Source organism: Musca domestica, unplaced genomic scaffold (assembly GCF_030504385.1).
Source record: "Musca domestica strain aabys unplaced genomic scaffold, Musca_domestica.polishedcontigs.V.1.1 3, whole genome shotgun sequence".
Classification (NCBI taxonomy): Eukaryota; Metazoa; Arthropoda; class Insecta; order Diptera; family Muscidae; genus Musca; species Musca domestica.
The window spans coordinates 2,324,748-2,342,196 of record NW_026712299.1 but is presented as its reverse complement, the minus strand read 5'-3'; the positions used below and the strand labels follow the sequence as shown (position 1 = coordinate 2,342,196).

The window sequence follows — 17,449 nt, the reverse complement described above, 5'->3', positions numbered from 1 at the left end:
TCATCAAAATGCCGAATATCGGGGGTACCGTTATTTGGGAGCTACACGAAGACGTGGACCTGGACAGACAATTTTCTGTCATAGGCTGAAGTATCGATTACGAAATTCAAATACAAAATTTGAAATAATTCCGGTAAATAATGTCGCTAAGATCATGAAAATACCGAATATCGAGGGGTACCATTATATGGGGGCTATACGAAGACGTGGACCTGCATAGATAATTTTCTGTCACAGGCTGTAGTATCCATTACGAACTTCAAAAACGAAATTTGAAACAATTCCGGTAAATAATGTCGCCAAAATCGTCAAAATACCGAACATCGGGGGTTCCGTTATATGGGGTATAGTCCCCATGGGGAAGACACACAGACAATTTCTGTCGTAGGCTGTAGTATCCATTACGAAATTCAAAATTCCGGTAAATAATGTCGCTAAAATCATCAAAATACCGAATTTTGGGGGGTACCGTTATATGGGGGCTATACGAAGACGTGGACCTACATGGCTCATTTTCTGTCTTAGGATGAAGTATCTAGTACAAATTTCAAATACAAAATTTGAAATAGTTCCGTTAAAAAATGTCACTAAAATCATCAAAATACCGAATACCGGGTGGTACCGTTATATGGGGGCTATACGAAGACGTGGACCTATATGGCCCATTTTCAATACCAAAAGTCCTGCAGAGATAATACAAATTTGAGTTAAATTGTATCAACCTACTTCAATTCGTTAGGAAGCTAGAGTGATTTCCACAGACGGATAGACGGACATACGGACGGACAACGCTAAATCGATATAGAATTTTATGCTGATCGAGAATAGATGTACTTCGTGGGGTCTTAAATGTATATTTCGAGGTGTTACAAAGGTGTTAATATACCCTCCATACTATGGTGGAGGGTATGAAAATTATGGAAGTCACCTACATTTTTTTTGTTTTGATTTCCTGAAAATTAGCTATCTTAGCTTTGCTTGATGGCGAACTGGTTTGAGTCCAACTAAGTAAAAAGAAATCCAATATTTATTTTTTTAATTAACTACCCTGAAAGCGATTTAGGCTTTATAAATAAAGAAAACTCTATTTCCTTCATTTTATATAAACTATTTATCAATTGCCTTTAGCAATTCCATAGATAACAGGAACAGAATAGCAATGACAACGACCGGAGATGCAAAATAGAAGAAGAAAACTAACAGTTAAACAATCTCAAGCTGTGCTCCAAACTCAATTAAGGTCAAATCTGTGTACTTTGTTGTCGCCACGTTTATTCCAACCATTCTCTCTCCCCCCTCTCTCTCTCTCTCTCTTGTCACTCTTCAGCATCATCCTTCAACTGTGCATGAAAAGGATACATCCGTCGAAAAGATGTAACAGAGTCCAGCACAACAATACTTACACGCCGGGATACCCTCAAAGCAACTACGCGAACACAGCTAAAGTTCAACAGAAAACAAAACAGATTGCAACAGAAAAAAAAATAAAATCACAACAACGACAACAAAAAATTCAACAAAAAAGAAAAACCTCAACAAATTAAAAACAAACGCTTTGTTACTCTGCAACCGCTTGAGTAACGGAAAGACTACCCACGATGTTTGATGAGGAAATCGTGGAGCAAAAAAATACATTTCTGACAAAAGAGATAAAGGCTGGGTTTAACAAAAAAAGTAAAAAAATGGTGGCCAAACCTTGGTCGCATTGTCGTTGTTAAGTGCTCAGCGTGAGCTTATGGTCACCGGAAAATTACAAAAATCCGTTCAAGAAAACCATTTAACCACAAAATATTGTTAAACCGAATCGCTGCGCAGTTGGTAGGAATGTTGCAGAAAACAGCCATCCTTAATGAACATCCGTTAATTATTGGTGGATAATTAACAATTAGTGTCAGAGAAATATCGAAAGGAAATTTGTGGGAAAGATAAGTAAAGGGAAGTGTGAAAGAAATCAGGGATCAGGGAAGGGGAGAGGAGCATTGGAGTGAATATAACTAAACTCGATTAACAAAAATTCTACAAATGTTGGACTTAAGGAATTGCATTTTTACAGACGTTTCATAATATATTTAGTTAAAACTTGTGCAGACCAGTTTTCCACAAAAAGAAGTCCTTTTTATAGGACCTACATATATAAGATATATGTTTAAAAGTCTCTTATAGGTTATCTATAGACATTAGACACTATAAACCTTAGTCTTTGGACTTAAGATATTTACCAAGACGTCAGAGGATTTTCAACACGTCCTTTGAGAACATATGACGGGGACATAAAACGAAATAACCTTAAAATGCCCTCTATTCAAAGGAGAAATGTCAGAAGTATTCTAGACATACATAGACATTTGACAGATTTTCCATAGAGAAGAGATTTAAGAGGTGACCTATATATAGCATATTTTTAGCAGGTCCCCTACGCATAAAATCCCTTCAACAGGTCATCTATGGATATTTTCAGAGATACAAGCTCTCCATGGAAAAACATTCAGCCTTCAATGGGTTGTTAAAACAATTTAGCAGGTCCTATGTGCACAGAAGACATTTTGCAAGTCTGCTGAGAACAGAATTCATTGCGTTCTGCAAATAGAAGACCCTCAAGCTCTTCTTGGTCTAGTTCGTTTTATGCATGATAGTACTACAGCTCATGTGTATATAGAAAACAATTCACCTTTCAAAACTCGTCCTATATATAGAATATAAATAGAATATTTTTATCAGGTCCCCTATGGATAAAACCCTTCAACAGGTCCCCCATGGATATTTTCAGAGAAGAAGACACAAGCTCTCTATGGAAAAACCCTCAGACTTCAATGGGTTGTTAAACAATTTTTAGCAGGTCTTTGGTCACAGAATACATTTTGCAAGTCTTCTGAGAACAGGTTTCTTTGTGAACGAATTTGGATAGAAGACCCTCAAGCTCTTCTTGGACCAGGTCGTTTAAAAATGATACTACTCCATCCGGGTGTATATAGGAAACAATTCACCTTTCACAACTCGTCAAACATCCAGCTTGTCTATGTCGAGAGATGATCTTCAGCTCGGCTATGTCGAAAACTACCTTCAGTTCGTCTAAATCGAGAAACGACCTTCAGCTAATCTGAAAATCATCAGCTCAGCTATGTCGAGAGACAACCTTCAGCTCTTCTGTGTCGAGCGATGACCTTCTATGTCGAGAGACGACCTTCAGTTCGTCTTTGTCGAAAGACGACGTTCAGCTCGTAGAGATGACCTTCAGCTCGAACATTAGCTTGTCTGTGTCGAGGGAAGTCCTGTCTAAATCGATGTTCGATATTTTGATGTTTTTGCCTCACCTCTAATTTGACATTTCGGATCCTGATTGGTTTAACTTATTCACTTCGAAAAAGTGTCAGTATAGGTCTAGTATTTGCTATATACTCCTTCAATTTACCTTCCGATTTTTGGAATTTTTAAGGTTTCTGTCGCAAGTGTCAAACAAATTAGCTGAAACATGACATTTCCCATTTTGTATACCCTCCACCATAGTATGGAGGGAATATTAAGTTTGCCATTTCGTTTGTAACACCTCCAAATATACATTTAAGACCCCAAAATATATATTCTCGATCAGCATAAAATTCTCTGTCGATTTAGCAATATCCGTCCGTCTGTCCGTCTGTGGAAATCACTTTAGCTTCCGAACGAAATAAAGTAGGTTGATAAAAATTTACTCAAATGTGTATTATGTCTGCAGGACTTTTGCTAATGAAAATGGACCATGTAGGTCCAAGTCTTCGTATTGCTCTCATATAACGGTACCTCCCGATATTCGGTATTTTGATGTTTTTAGCGACATTATTTACTGGAATTATTTCAAATTTTGTATTTGAAGTTCGTAATGGATTCTACAGCCTCTGACAGAGAATTGTTTGTGCAGGTCCGCAATTGTTTCAAATTTGGTGTTTGATGTTCGTAGTGGATGCTACAGTATCAGACTGAAAATGGGCCATGTAGGTCCACGTCTTCGTATAACCCCCATATAACGGTACCCCCCGAATATACGGTCTTTTGATGATTTTAGCGACATTTTTTACCAGAACTATTTCAAATTTGGTATTTGAAGTTCGAAATGAATACTACAGCCTATGACAGAAAATTGTCTCTGCCTGCCCACGTCTTCGTATAGCCCCCATATAACGGTACCTCCCGATATTCGGTATTTTGATGTTTTTAGCGACATAATTTACCGGAATTGTTTCAAACTTCGCATTTGAAGTTCGAAATGAATACTACAGCCTATGACAGAAAATTGTCTCTGCCTGCCCACGTCTTCGTATAGCCCCCATATAACGGTACAACCCGATATTCGGTATTTTGATGTTTTTAGCGACATAATTTACCGGAATTGTTTAAAATTTTGCATTTGAAGTTCGTAATGGATACTACAGCCTATGACCGAAAATTGTCTGTGTAGGTCCACGGCTTCGAATAGCCCCCATATAACGGTACCACCCGACATTCGGTATTTTTATGATTTTAGCGACATTATTTACTGGAATTATTTCAAATTTTGTATTTGAAGTTCGTAATGGATTCTACAGCCTCTGACAGAGAATTGTTTGTGTAGGTCCACGGCTTCGAATAGCCCCCATATAACGGTACCACCCGATATTCGGTATTTTTATGATTTTAGCGACATTATTTACTGGAATTATTTCAAATTTTGTATTTGAAGTTCGTAATGGATTCTACAGCCTCTGACAGAGAATTGTTTGTGCAGGTCCTCATTTTATAACCCCCATGGTACCTCCCTATATTCGGTATTCAGATTATTTTAGCTACATTTTAAACAGATATTTTTCAAGTTCCGCATTGGAATATTGCAATAGGTTGTGACAAAAGTTGCCTATGCTGGTCCACGTCGTCGTATAGACCCTAATATGCGGCTACATTCGGTATTTTGAAGATTTTAATAGAATTGTTAACAGATTTTATTTTTTTGAAAATGGTTAAATTTGTACCAAATGGTGGAGGGTATTAAAGTTCTGCCCGGCCGAACTTACAGCTTTTTTACTTTTTAGGTTCTCAAGCACAATTGTTATACCAAGTACTGGTCCTATACAGACAGAAAAATGTCAGTATAGGACCAGTACTTGGTATAACCCCAATGCAACGTGGTCTCCTGCTTTTCGATATTTTGTGGATTTTTTCCAAAATGCTCAACCAAATAAGTTTTGCCCTTATGATAGGTATGTTGTCAATTTTCGTCGGAGGTAGCTGTAATTTGTAATTGCAGGTTCTTATTATGTGGAGTATATCCGTGAAAAGCTTCTGTATAAGTGTACAATTTTCTTTATAATACTACTTCTTGTTTTCGGTATTTTGAATGGCATTAACGGTATTAAGGTAATTTTTAGTCACGTTTTCTAGGCGAATGGCTCTATATTGAAAATTGAAATCCGGAGTTGAAAATGTCATCGCAAAATAGTTGCTCAATGTTACTCTCATATAGTCCTCAAATTATTGGTATTTTAACAGATTTTAATATTTTTTCAAGTCGCAAAATTTTATGATTTTAAGACATGTTTAAAGCGGGTCATAAATTTCAAATTGTGTATATTACCCCCTGTAATCAATAATACACTCACTCGCTCTTCAAATATATCATATTTTGGTTTTACTTACAGTTCCTGAATTATAACTTTTACATAATTTCAACTACTTACCATACGGACACAAGCATTGATAGGAATTACCCTCGTGACCTTGAGACAAATCAACGCATATGCCATTATTTGTACATGGGCTGGGTGTGCAGGCATCAATCTCCTCGCAGTGTGGTCCAGCAAAACCGCTGCAGCACTGACATTCATACTCCTCCATGTCGCTGTCGGAAAAGCAGACACCTTTTCCAGAGCAATCAGCACCTTCACCACAATTTTCGGTTTTTGTGGTGACCTTGAGACGGACACACTGTGAACCCCACAACTCCGAGACCACTGGACATGAAATTATAGAAGAAGAAAATGAAAAAAGTTAAACATTTAATGAGGAGAATATAAATTGACATTGATATTTTTCTGTTTTTAAAAGGATACTCTGCAACTTGTCTCTTGACATTAAAAACACCAAGTACTTAACTACTTAATTAACAACAAAATGAAAAAAAAGAAAAATATACAACAATAGGGTTAATTATGCAAATGTGACATCAGCCGGAAGTTTCGGAAGGACTCTTTGGTGTGTATGTGTGTTTATGTCACCAAGTGACAATGCCAGCCGGCTTTGCTGCTGTTGACATTTAACTTTTTAACCCGTTGTTAAAATAGTAAATGCCAAGGCATCAGTTTTTGGGGTAACAAAATATGTTCGTAGCAGATAAGGTCAAGTGAAGTGTTTTATATTTTTTTGTCCTCCAAAGCACAGATTTTGGGTTATGCCGCTGTTGGTTGAAATAATATAAAAAACTAAATTTATTTTGCCATATATAAGGGTACTTTGGTTGAGGGGATTTAATTTCAAAATAAATTATGTCCAGATATCCCTTTGAACTATTTAGATAAGTACCAGCATTTTCCTTTTTATGTATTTGAGCCGAACATAATTTATTTGTTTGTGATCAAAGGTTTTTATTTTTCTATGATAAACATGAGCACATAAATTTCGTATGTGGATATGGGATATTTGTGAGCGAGTAAACAAAAAATAAAGCGAAATAGAGAAATGGTATATTTTGCAGATTACAAAGAATAAACTTATTCAATGTGTGATGTTGACCCGCTTATTTTATACAACCTTTTTCAATAGAAACAAATGAGAATGAGGTATGGCATGAGTGAAACGTTTATAGCTCCAACAAAGAAAACTATTTTACTAATATTAAATTTTATGGAAAATTTGGAAAAGCGCTTCAAAATTACAAAAAAAATGAATACCCTCCACCATTTGGTACAAAATTGGCAATTTTCAAAAAAAAAAAAAATGAAATCCGTTAAAAATTCTGTTAAAATCTTAAAAATACCGAATGTAGCCGTATATTAGGGCCTATACGACGACGTAGACCTGCACAAGCAACTTTTGTCACAAGCTATTATAATATTCAAATGCGAAGTTTGAAAAAAAATCTGTTTATAATGATCAAAATATCGAATATAGGGAGGTGTAACGTGGTTTTCTCGTCGGCTGAGGTAAGCTCAGCTGTACCCAGGGTCGCCATAAGGACCCACTAAACCTTATGAAATAATAAGAGTAGATTTCTCCCTTTCCTGGGGGTAAATATCGGATGTTTTATTGATCTTTAATTCTAGATTACAATCTACTCGGGTTGAAATACGATAAGATAAGTATTGAATATAGGATGGCAAATGGACTTCGGATATGTTCGTGACTCCAAGGTGATGTTGCTGAATTGGTGATCGGGGATTCGATGTTGACTCGTATCGTAGGCAGGCGGGTGTACGATTCGTGAACAATCGGGAGTGATGATGTCGGGTGTACGCAATGAGTACTCGGGTGGTTGATATGAGTGTGGCTAGTCGACGATCGGATACTCGGGGATGACCGTCGGAGGTTGATTGTGAAGAAGATAGGGAATTACGATGTTGCGTTCGGGTGACGCTTGCGTTGACGATTTGAAGGTAATCGGGAACTTTTGGTCGTCGGTCGTCGACGATCAGATTATTACGATGATTGCGCTCGGCCGATGCGGTCTGTTGACGATTTGACGGTACTCGGGAACTTGTGTTCGTTGATGATTTGAAGGTAATCGGGACTTGTGGTCGTCGGTTGTCGACGATCAGGAATTATGATGATTGTGTTCGGGTGATGCGGTCTGTTGACGATTTGAAGGTAATCGGGACTTGTGGTCGTCGGTTGTCGACGATCAGGAATTATGATGATTGTGTTCGGGTGATGCGGTCTGTTGACGACTTGTCGGTAATCGGGAACAGCTGTCCAGGTCTTCGTGATCGGATTGACATTCGTACTGGTTGGGCAGCTCGTTGAGGGTAGATTCGGCAACCGATGCGTTCGTGTAGATGGTTCGGGGTTCGTTCGTGTTCGACAGCTCGTTGAGGGTAGATTCGGCAACAGATGCGTTCGTGTAGATGGTTCGGGGCTCGTTCGTGTTCGACAGCTCGTTGAGGGTAGATTCGGCAACCGATGCGTTCGTGTAGATGGTTCGGGGCTCGTTCGTGTTCGACAGCTCGTTGAGGGTAGATTCAGCAACCGATGCGTTCGTGTAGATGGTTCGGGGCTCGTTCGTCAGCTCGGGTTTCTGTTATTCGGGTCGGCTACAGGGGCGAGGTAACTAGCCTAGCTACGATTCTCTAACTACGTCTACTCCACTACCAACGTTTGACTATAATACGGAACAGCGAGCCGAAACTCCTGTGGAACAGCGAGCCGAAGCTCCTGTGGAACAGCGAGCCGAAACTCCTGTGTAAATGAATTACCAGCCACTCAAATTAATGAGAGCCAGTCTTGGAAAAAGTATTCCCGACTAACGCTTTTATTAGTCGGAGGACGGCCGATGATCTTTAGAAAAATCACTAGCTACCCTTTGGCAAGCTCCTGCAGTAGCGAGCCTCCCCCCATCGCACCTAAAACCGAACGCTATATGTGACCGGTTCAACCAAGTCATTGCGAATTTTTAGCCTTACGCTGTGAACAGCACACCAACGAAAAGTACTTTGTTCCCCACGCGCCCAATGAATGCTGCGTTTGCTGGCTAGTGCTGTTGTCGCCTTGCTGACTGCGTATGACCGAGTCGTGTGTGCATGATGGTGGTGGTGGTTGGTTGGTGCTGTTAGCGTCGCACTTGCAGTGGCCGCTGTTGTTGTTCTCTTTGTGTAATAGGTGCGGTTGTTTGTTCGTATAAATGTACGTGATGAAATCAGCACGTTACATCCCCCCCCTGCTTGGGAAAGTGATGCTTCACGGAGATAGTCGTGCTGGTTTTGTCGGGTTATATGATAATGTGCTGGTGCTTCGGGATGGCCAGCCTCGGTCGAGTTTCGTTGGGGATAGTTCTGCAGAAGTGGTTTAGATGGTGGATCCGTCTGTCTCTTCGATAAACTTGCCGGCGGGGACACCGATTTCGCTTTTATGGTAATTCGGTGTCTTGATTTCGGGGGTTTGCAAGTTTTAGGGAGCGATTGGACTGGAACTTCCAAAAGCTTAGCCTTCGTAAAATCGGTGTGGTTGACTAATTTAGTATGAAATCGGACGGATCTTTGAGCTCTGGTGCGGAAATCGTTGTATTTTTCATAGGCTCGTCGGTGAGGTATTGCTTCACTCTCGGGTAACTTGTTCTTCTTTCGGGACGACAGCACCCAGTCCGATATGCTGTGCAGGTAATGCAGACCGGAGCGATCACTAATTGCTGCCTTGGGGACGACCTTCCCGTCTAAGACGATATCCAGACCTCTCTTCAGCAGGAAATCCATCCCTAGAACTACAGGTTCGGCAAGTGTTGGTAGTACTGTTGCCTCTATGGAGGTGGCTTGGTCGTTGAAGACAATCGACACGGGGTATACCCTTCCACAGGTGGCCATTTGTTGGTCGGCAAGCTGAACTCTTCGGGTTATTGTGATCGGTTTAACCCCTTTCATGTCCACGAACTTGCCGACAGAGCTATCGATGTAGGTAAGCGAAGCTCCGGTATCTACGAGAGCCCACAAACCTTTCCCATTGAGGGAGATCCAAATGTAATATCTCCCATGATGATCGGTGTTGATGGTCGGGTTCATTCGGCACTCGCAGTTCCGGGATAGTATACCCTCCTTGCCACAATGGGAGCAAAACAATTTTCCCTTTTCTTGGCATTGGTAGCGTACATGGCCCTTCTTTTTGCAACGCCAACAATGCGTTGACCTAATATATCCGTCCGAGGTCTGCGATACCATGTGGGAAGTATGTGGACGTTCGACACGAGCCTCGTCTTTCTTTAAAAGCTCGAAGTCGTCCACCAAAGACAACAATTCGTCTAAGGTCTGGAAGTCATTCCGACGAATGTAATGACGGTATTCGGGACGAAGGCCGTCGTAAATCCGATCTAGGTGGTCCATTAGTCGTAGGGTAGGATGTTGCTTTGCCATGGTCAGCATTTGAAGTATGAAATCCTTGGCTTTTTCCCGGTTAAACTGTCGACGGTTATAGAACGAGTGTTCAAGTTGTGTTAAATGCCGTTTTGACAAGAAAAATTTCTCGGCCTCCGTTCGGAACGATTTCCAGGTCGTGATATCCCCCATCTTGACTCTATACCATTTGAGTGCGTTACCTTCCAGGATACAGGGCAGGGTGGATACGAGTCGGTCGTGGGGAATTCGGTAGCACTCGGCCAACTCCTCTAGTCTTTCCAAAAACTCGGATAGATCTCCTTCGCCTGTAAATTTTAAGTTCCATCGCTGTACCATACTCATGGTCTCGGAATCACAACTCTCCCGGCGAGGAGGTCGTTCGGGAATCTGCAGACACTCTTGAGTGACGACTGTTTTCTCTTCTGCCTTGAGCTCATTTTCCAAATCCCGTAATAAATTCTCGGTCGAACTCCTCAATCGCTTTTTCCTCACGAAGTCCGCCAGTTGCCTCCTTAGGTACTCGACAGTATATCCTTCTGTCTGTATACTTGCCGCCTGGCACTGTTCTATAAGTTGTTCCCTTCTCAGAAGAAAAATCCATCCTAAGGATTCGGGTTTCAATTTCTTATCGCATTTCCGACTTGACTCGTCCTCGTTGGCGGATGTTTCGGTTTTGCCGCAGTGCGATTTCGAATCAGGTCCCTGCTCGGGCGCCATTTGTAACGTGGTTTTCTCGTCGGCTGAGGTAAGCTCAGCTGTACCCAGGGTCGCCATAAGGACCCACTAAACCTTATGAAATAATAAGAGTAGATTTCTCCCTTTCCTGGGGGTAAATATCGGATGTTTTATTGATCTTTAATTCTAGATTACAATCTACTCGGGTTGAAATACGATAAGATAAGTATTGAATATAGGATGGCAAATGGACTTCGGATATGTTCGTGACTCCAAGGTGATGTTGCTGAATTGGTGATCGGGGATTCGATGTTGACTCGTATCGTAGGCAGGCGGGTGTACGATTCGTGAACAATCGGGAGTGATGATGTCGGGTGTACGCAATGAGTACTCGGGTGGTTGATATGAGTGTGGCTAGTCGACGATCGGATACTCGGGGATGACCGTCGGAGGTTGATTGTGAAGAAGATAGGGAATTACGATGTTGCGTTCGGGTGACGCTTGCGTTGACGATTTGAAGGTAATCGGGAACTTTTGGTCGTCGGTCGTCGACGATCAGATTATTACGATGATTGCGCTCGGCCGATGCGGTCTGTTGACGATTTGACGGTACTCGGGAACTTGTGTTCGTTGATGATTTGAAGGTAATCGGGACTTGTGGTCGTCGGTTGTCGACGATCAGGAATTATGATGATTGTGTTCGGGTGATGCGGTCTGTTGACGATTTGAAGGTAATCGGGACTTGTGGTCGTCGGTTGTCGACGATCAGGAATTATGATGATTGTGTTCGGGTGATGCGGTCTGTTGACGACTTGTCGGTAATCGGGAACAGCTGTCCAGGTCTTCGTGATCGGATTGACATTCGTACTGGTTGGGCAGCTCGTTGAGGGTAGATTCGGCAACCGATGCGTTCGTGTAGATGGTTCGGGGTTCGTTCGTGTTCGACAGCTCGTTGAGGGTAGATTCGGCAACAGATGCGTTCGTGTAGATGGTTCGGGGCTCGTTCGTGTTCGACAGCTCGTTGAGGGTAGATTCGGCAACCGATGCGTTCGTGTAGATGGTTCGGGGCTCGTTCGTGTTCGACAGCTCGTTGAGGGTAGATTCAGCAACCGATGCGTTCGTGTAGATGGTTCGGGGCTCGTTCGTCAGCTCGGGTTTCTGTTATTCGGGTCGGCTACAGGGGCGAGGTAACTAGCCTAGCTACGATTCTCTAACTACGTCTACTCCACTACCAACGTTTGACTATAATACGGAACAGCGAGCCGAAACTCCTGTGGAACAGCGAGCCGAAGCTCCTGTGGAACAGCGAACCGAAGTTCCTGTGGAACAGCGAGCCGAAACTCCTGTGGAACAGCGAGCCGAAGCTCCTGTGGAACAGCGAGCCGAAACTCCTGTGGAACAGCGAACCGAAGTTCCTGTGGAACAGCGAGCCGAAGCTCCTGTGGAACAGCGAACCGAAGTTCCTGTGGAACAGCGAACCGAAGTTCCTGTGGAACAGCGAACCGAAGTTCCTGTGGAACAGCGAGCCGAAACTCCTGTGGAACAGCGAGCCGAAACTCCTGTGGAACAGCGAACCGAAGTTCCTGTGGAACAGCGAACCGAAGTTCCTGTGGAACAGCGAGCCGAAACTCCTGTGGAACAGCGAACCGAAGTTCCTGTGGAACAGCGAGCCGAAGCTCCTGTGGAACAGCGAGCCGAAACTCCTGTGTAAATGAATTACCAGCCACTCAAATTAATGAGAGCCAGTCTTGGAAAAAGTATTCCCGACTAACGCTTTTATTAGTCGGAGGACGGCCGATGATCTTTAGAAAAATCACTAGCTACCCTTTGGCAAGCTCCTGCAGTAGCGAGCCTCCCCCCATCGCACCTAAAACCGAACGCTATATGTGACCGGTTCAACCAAGTCATTGCGAATTTTTAGCCTTACGCTGTGAACAGCACACCAACGAAAAGTACTTTGTTCCCCACGCGCCCAATGAATGCTGCGTTTGCTGGCTAGTGCTGTTGTCGCCTTGCTGACTGCGTATGACCGAGTCGTGTGTGCATGATGGTGGTGGTGGTTGGTTGGTGCTGTTAGCGTCGCACTTGCAGTGGCCGCTGTTGTTGTTCTCTTTGTGTAATAGGTGCGGTTGTTTGTTCGTATAAATGTACGTGATGAAATCAGCACGTTACAGAGGTACCATGGGACTTATAAAACGTGGACCTGCAAAGACAATTTTCTGTCACAGGCTGTAGTATCCATTACGAATTTCAAATACAAAATGTGAAATAATTCCGCTTAGTAATGTCGCTAAAATCATCAAAATACCGAATATCGGGGGTTCCGTTATATGGGGACTATACGAAGAAGTGACCCTGTATACGAAATTTATTGTCATAGGCTGAAGTGCCCATGATGAACTTCAAATACGAAATTTGTTACAATTACGTTGAATAATGTCGCAAAAATCATGAAAATGCGGAGTATTGGGAGGTACCGTCAATGGAGCTATACGAAGTCGTGGACATGCATACGAATATTTTTGCATGGACATGCATACTAATATTTTTTGTAGTACCCATTAAGATACCAAATTTGAATCGCTTCCGGTGAATAATTTTGCTGAAATCTTCAAACTACCGACTATCGGGAGGTACCGTTATATGGGGCTATACGAAGACGTAGTTTTTCCCTCACAGCCGTAAAACATGCTCCGTAAAATCGATATTCGGGAAGTATATCCAATACAACTCAGAAATACCTTTGCCAAATTATATATATATCGCTTCAGATTTGGATATACCTCCGATATACAGTGGTGGCCATATCATATGCAACTGAAATCTAACCTTTACCAAAAACCGTGAAAAATTTTTCTGAAAACAAAATTATGCAATTATTTTTTTAAATATTATTTTTTATTGCTTGTAGTTTAAGAAAAAAAAACATATACTCCATAGATATTCAATTCATTTATAAAAAAAATTAGAAAAAGATATTCAGTCTTATTATGAAGTGGCCAAAACATATGCAACTAATTAAATCGAGCTCAGTAAAGTGCAAATAAAGTTAATATTTTGTTGCAAATCCGTTGTTGTCGATTACAGCCTGACATCTTCGAGGCATTGACGCTATAAGATTGTCAATGACGCTTTTTGGGATTGATTTCCAGGCATCTTCCAGCCGGCAAAATAAAACATCTAAACTTGTACAATTTTCTCGATCAATTTTTTTGTTTACGATTTCCCACAGGTTCTCTATTGGGTTTAAATCTGGGGATTGGGGTGGCCATTCCATTACCGTAACTCTATTATCGGCAAACCACGATTTGACCACCTTCGAAGCGTGTTTGGGGTCGTTGTCCTGTTGAAAGACCCACCGCAATGGCATATTATATTCTGCGAATGGGAGCATTACCCTTTGCAATATGTCTTTATACATAAATCTATCCATAATACCAACAATTCTATGTAGGGGGCCAACTCCAGCACCAGAAAAACAACCCCACACCATTATATTGCCCCCTCCATGCTTGACCGTTTTTTTACAGTAACGTGCTTCGAGTCGTTTTCCTTCTGGTCGCCTTACATAGCACATGCCATCGCTACCAATGATGTTAAATTTGGACTCATCACTAAATAATATAGTTCTCCATTTACTCTCTGTCCAATTTATATGAGCTTTAGCAAATTCCAAACGCTTTTTCTGGTTTCGCTTCGATATCAGTGGTTTTTTTGCAGGACGTCTTGCGCAGAGGGAGGCTTGTAAAAGTCTTCTACGGATGGTGCGAGCAGAAACTGGCAACTGAAATCTTTCCACTATCTTAGAGGAAGATATAAATGGGTCTTTTTTCACGTGTCTGATTATTAATTTGTCCGTCCGATCGCTTGTTTTTCGACTTCGACCACCACGGTGTATAACAGAGACTTGTGAATTTTTTTTGTAATTATTAATGATGCGCGATATGGAGCTTTTATGAACGGTATATTTCTCGGCAATACATTTCTGTGATAATCCAGAAGAATACGCAGTCACAATTCGTTGTCAGAGCTCAAATCCAAATTTATCGCGTGCCATTTTTGACCAAACTCTATTGTAGCTTTGTGAAAAAACAACGCAATAAAAATGTGAAGGTAGCTTTAAATCTCTTTACGCAGTGTCTCTAGCTAATAATAAGAAGAACAATAGAACAAAGGAAATTGTAAAAATGCCGTTATTTAAACCAAATATATAAAGTTGCATATGTTTTGACCACACCAAATTTCATATTTGTCAACAAAACACCTGTGAACATAGAGATATAAACAAAAGCTGCACATTTTGATAATAATTTGAAATCGTAAGAACGTATTGACTATAATTAACCCATCTTTATATACTTCGTTGTGAAATTTACAAATTTATATAGCCTTTTAACGTAGATGAATCTTAGTTGCATATGATATGGCCACCACTGTATATCTTTACTTGATTACAAATTTATTGTGTACCAATTGGGTAATAAAAGACAGAAAGTGTAGGCTGGTAAGAAAGTGTATAAAATTTGGTGAAAATCGGCTATGGTATAGACATATACATGCTTAATCCGATTTTTTACTTAACCCCCCTTCACACCCGTGAAATGCTTTTCACAACAACGACGAAAGTGTATAAAATTGGAGGAAAATCGATTATGGTATAGACATATATATGTTTCATCCGATTTTTTATTTAAACTTCCCTTCACACCCGTAACATGCTCTCCACAACAACGATATTTGATATAAGCTATCAGATACATCATATAAATACCTCTTCTAAATTCTAAAGAGATCTTCATATAGCTCAAATAGGATTGATTTTGATGAGTGTCGGGTCTTATACAAATTCCTCCGCAAATTTAGTATAAATCGATTCAGAGGAGGATATACATGGTGAGATAAAAAAACTGCAACAAAATCAAACGGCATAATTTTTACAATTTTTTTCTTAATTTTATTGAACGAAAGCAAAAATGTCGGAAATAGCATCAAATTTTAGCATAAGTTTAGCTGCGAAGCGCTTGCTTGAGGTGATCGACACTTTGGTATTTTTTTTTTTGTGCAACCTTGCTTTCCAGAATACTTCAGACACAATAGTTCAACGGAATGGTATCCGGAGATTTTGGTAGCCGTTGTGCGCTGGAAATGAAGCGAGGAACCTCATTTTGTAACCATTCTTGGGTGGCGCGTGCTGAGTGCGATGGTGCTGAGTCCTGAGTCCGGCTGTTATGGCGGCCCACACCATCATGGCCATGGCCGACGCTTGAGTTCTGGTGGCCAACCGAAGCTACACATTACAAGATAACCTCTTTTGCGAGTAATCACAATCATTTTGTTTGTTTACAAACTGTTGGACGACGAATGTTTTCTCTTCGGAGAAAACCCAATTCGGCAATTCACAACTTTAGCCAAGCGAAGCAACTCTTTAGCTCTTTTGAGTCTATTTTCTTTCTGCTGCGGTGTAAGTTCTTGAACTTTTTGAAATTTCAATGGCTTTGCCCCGAGCTCATTCTCCAATATTTGCCGAATTGAATATTGCGATATGTTCAGCTCACGAGGCATTTTTCGGCCACTGCGACAAGGGTTTCGATCAAGTCGCTTCTTTACTTTTCGAACCATTTCTGCTGATGTTGCTGTTTTCTTCCGTCCACTAAAATGTGTTTTTAATATAATGGAATTCCTGACATTTAGGTAAGATGTTGATCTTTGATTTTAAAATAAGGGACCAAAAAGACCCCTATTTTGACACACTCGAACTTTTGGCCAAAAGATTGCTCCTATTTATGCCCTACTCCACAAGGTGGTCAGGGTATTATGTATTGGTGCATTTGTGTGTAACAGGCAACAGGAAACGAGATACACCCATTGTTCTTTTTGATGATCTGCATAGAATCACATCCTGAGTCGATTTATGCATGTCCGTCCGTCTGTCCATGTATTTTTTTAAACAGGTCACATTTATTTCACGATCCAAATGAAATTTTGCACATATAATTTGCTTGGTCCAAGGACGAAACCTATTGAAATTGGAGATAATAGGTAAAAATTTAGATATAGCTCCCATATATATCTTAGTCCGATTTCCTTTTTATTGTGCACCAAACGTGTAATATCAGCCCGAGTGGAATGGAATTTTGCACATACAACCAAGTTAGGCCTGAAAAAAAGTATGCCAAATTTGATCGAAATCGGTTCAGATATAGCTATAGTTCTCATAATTATATATTGTTTATCCCATTTATTGTTTTTGTCCACCCAGCCGTAATATGCACTCTGTAACAACAATATTTGGGGATATATATCAAATACAGCACCAAATACATTTGCTGAATTTTATCGAGATCGGGTAAGATTTGGATATAACTCCCATATATAACTTCATCCGATTTACTTTTTTTGTGCACCAAACGTGTAGTATTTGGATGGAATTTGGCACTTAGGACCGAATTTAGTCTAGAAGGTAGTATGCCAAATTTGGTGAAGATCGGTTTAGATATAGCTATAGCTCCCATATATACTGTTCATCCGATTTGTTATATTTGTTACCCACAGCCGTAATATGCACTCCGTAACAACGATATTCAGGGAAATACATCAAATGCAGCTCATAAATACCTTTGTTAAATTTTATCAAAATCGGTTCAGATTTGGATATAGCTCCCATATATAACTTCGTCCGATTTGCCTTTTATTGTCCACCAAACGTGTAATATTAGCCCAAATGGGATGGAATTTGG

At 40.8% G+C, this 17,449-nt stretch overlaps 1 protein-coding gene across 2 annotated transcripts in view; it reads right to left on the bottom strand.

Moving 5' to 3' along the window:
* The window catches only part of LOC101894833 (mucin-4-like), a 203,953-nt gene that overhangs the window by 49,411 nt on the left and 137,093 nt on the right, over positions 1 to 17,449 (bottom strand). For both annotated transcript variants that reach the window (XM_059124549.1, XM_059124550.1), the window contains one exon: positions 5,685 to 5,957. In XM_059124549.1, the coding sequence (XP_058980532.1) occupies positions 5,685 to 5,957 (273 nt within the window). The remainder of the gene's footprint in view (positions 1 to 5,684; positions 5,958 to 17,449) is intronic.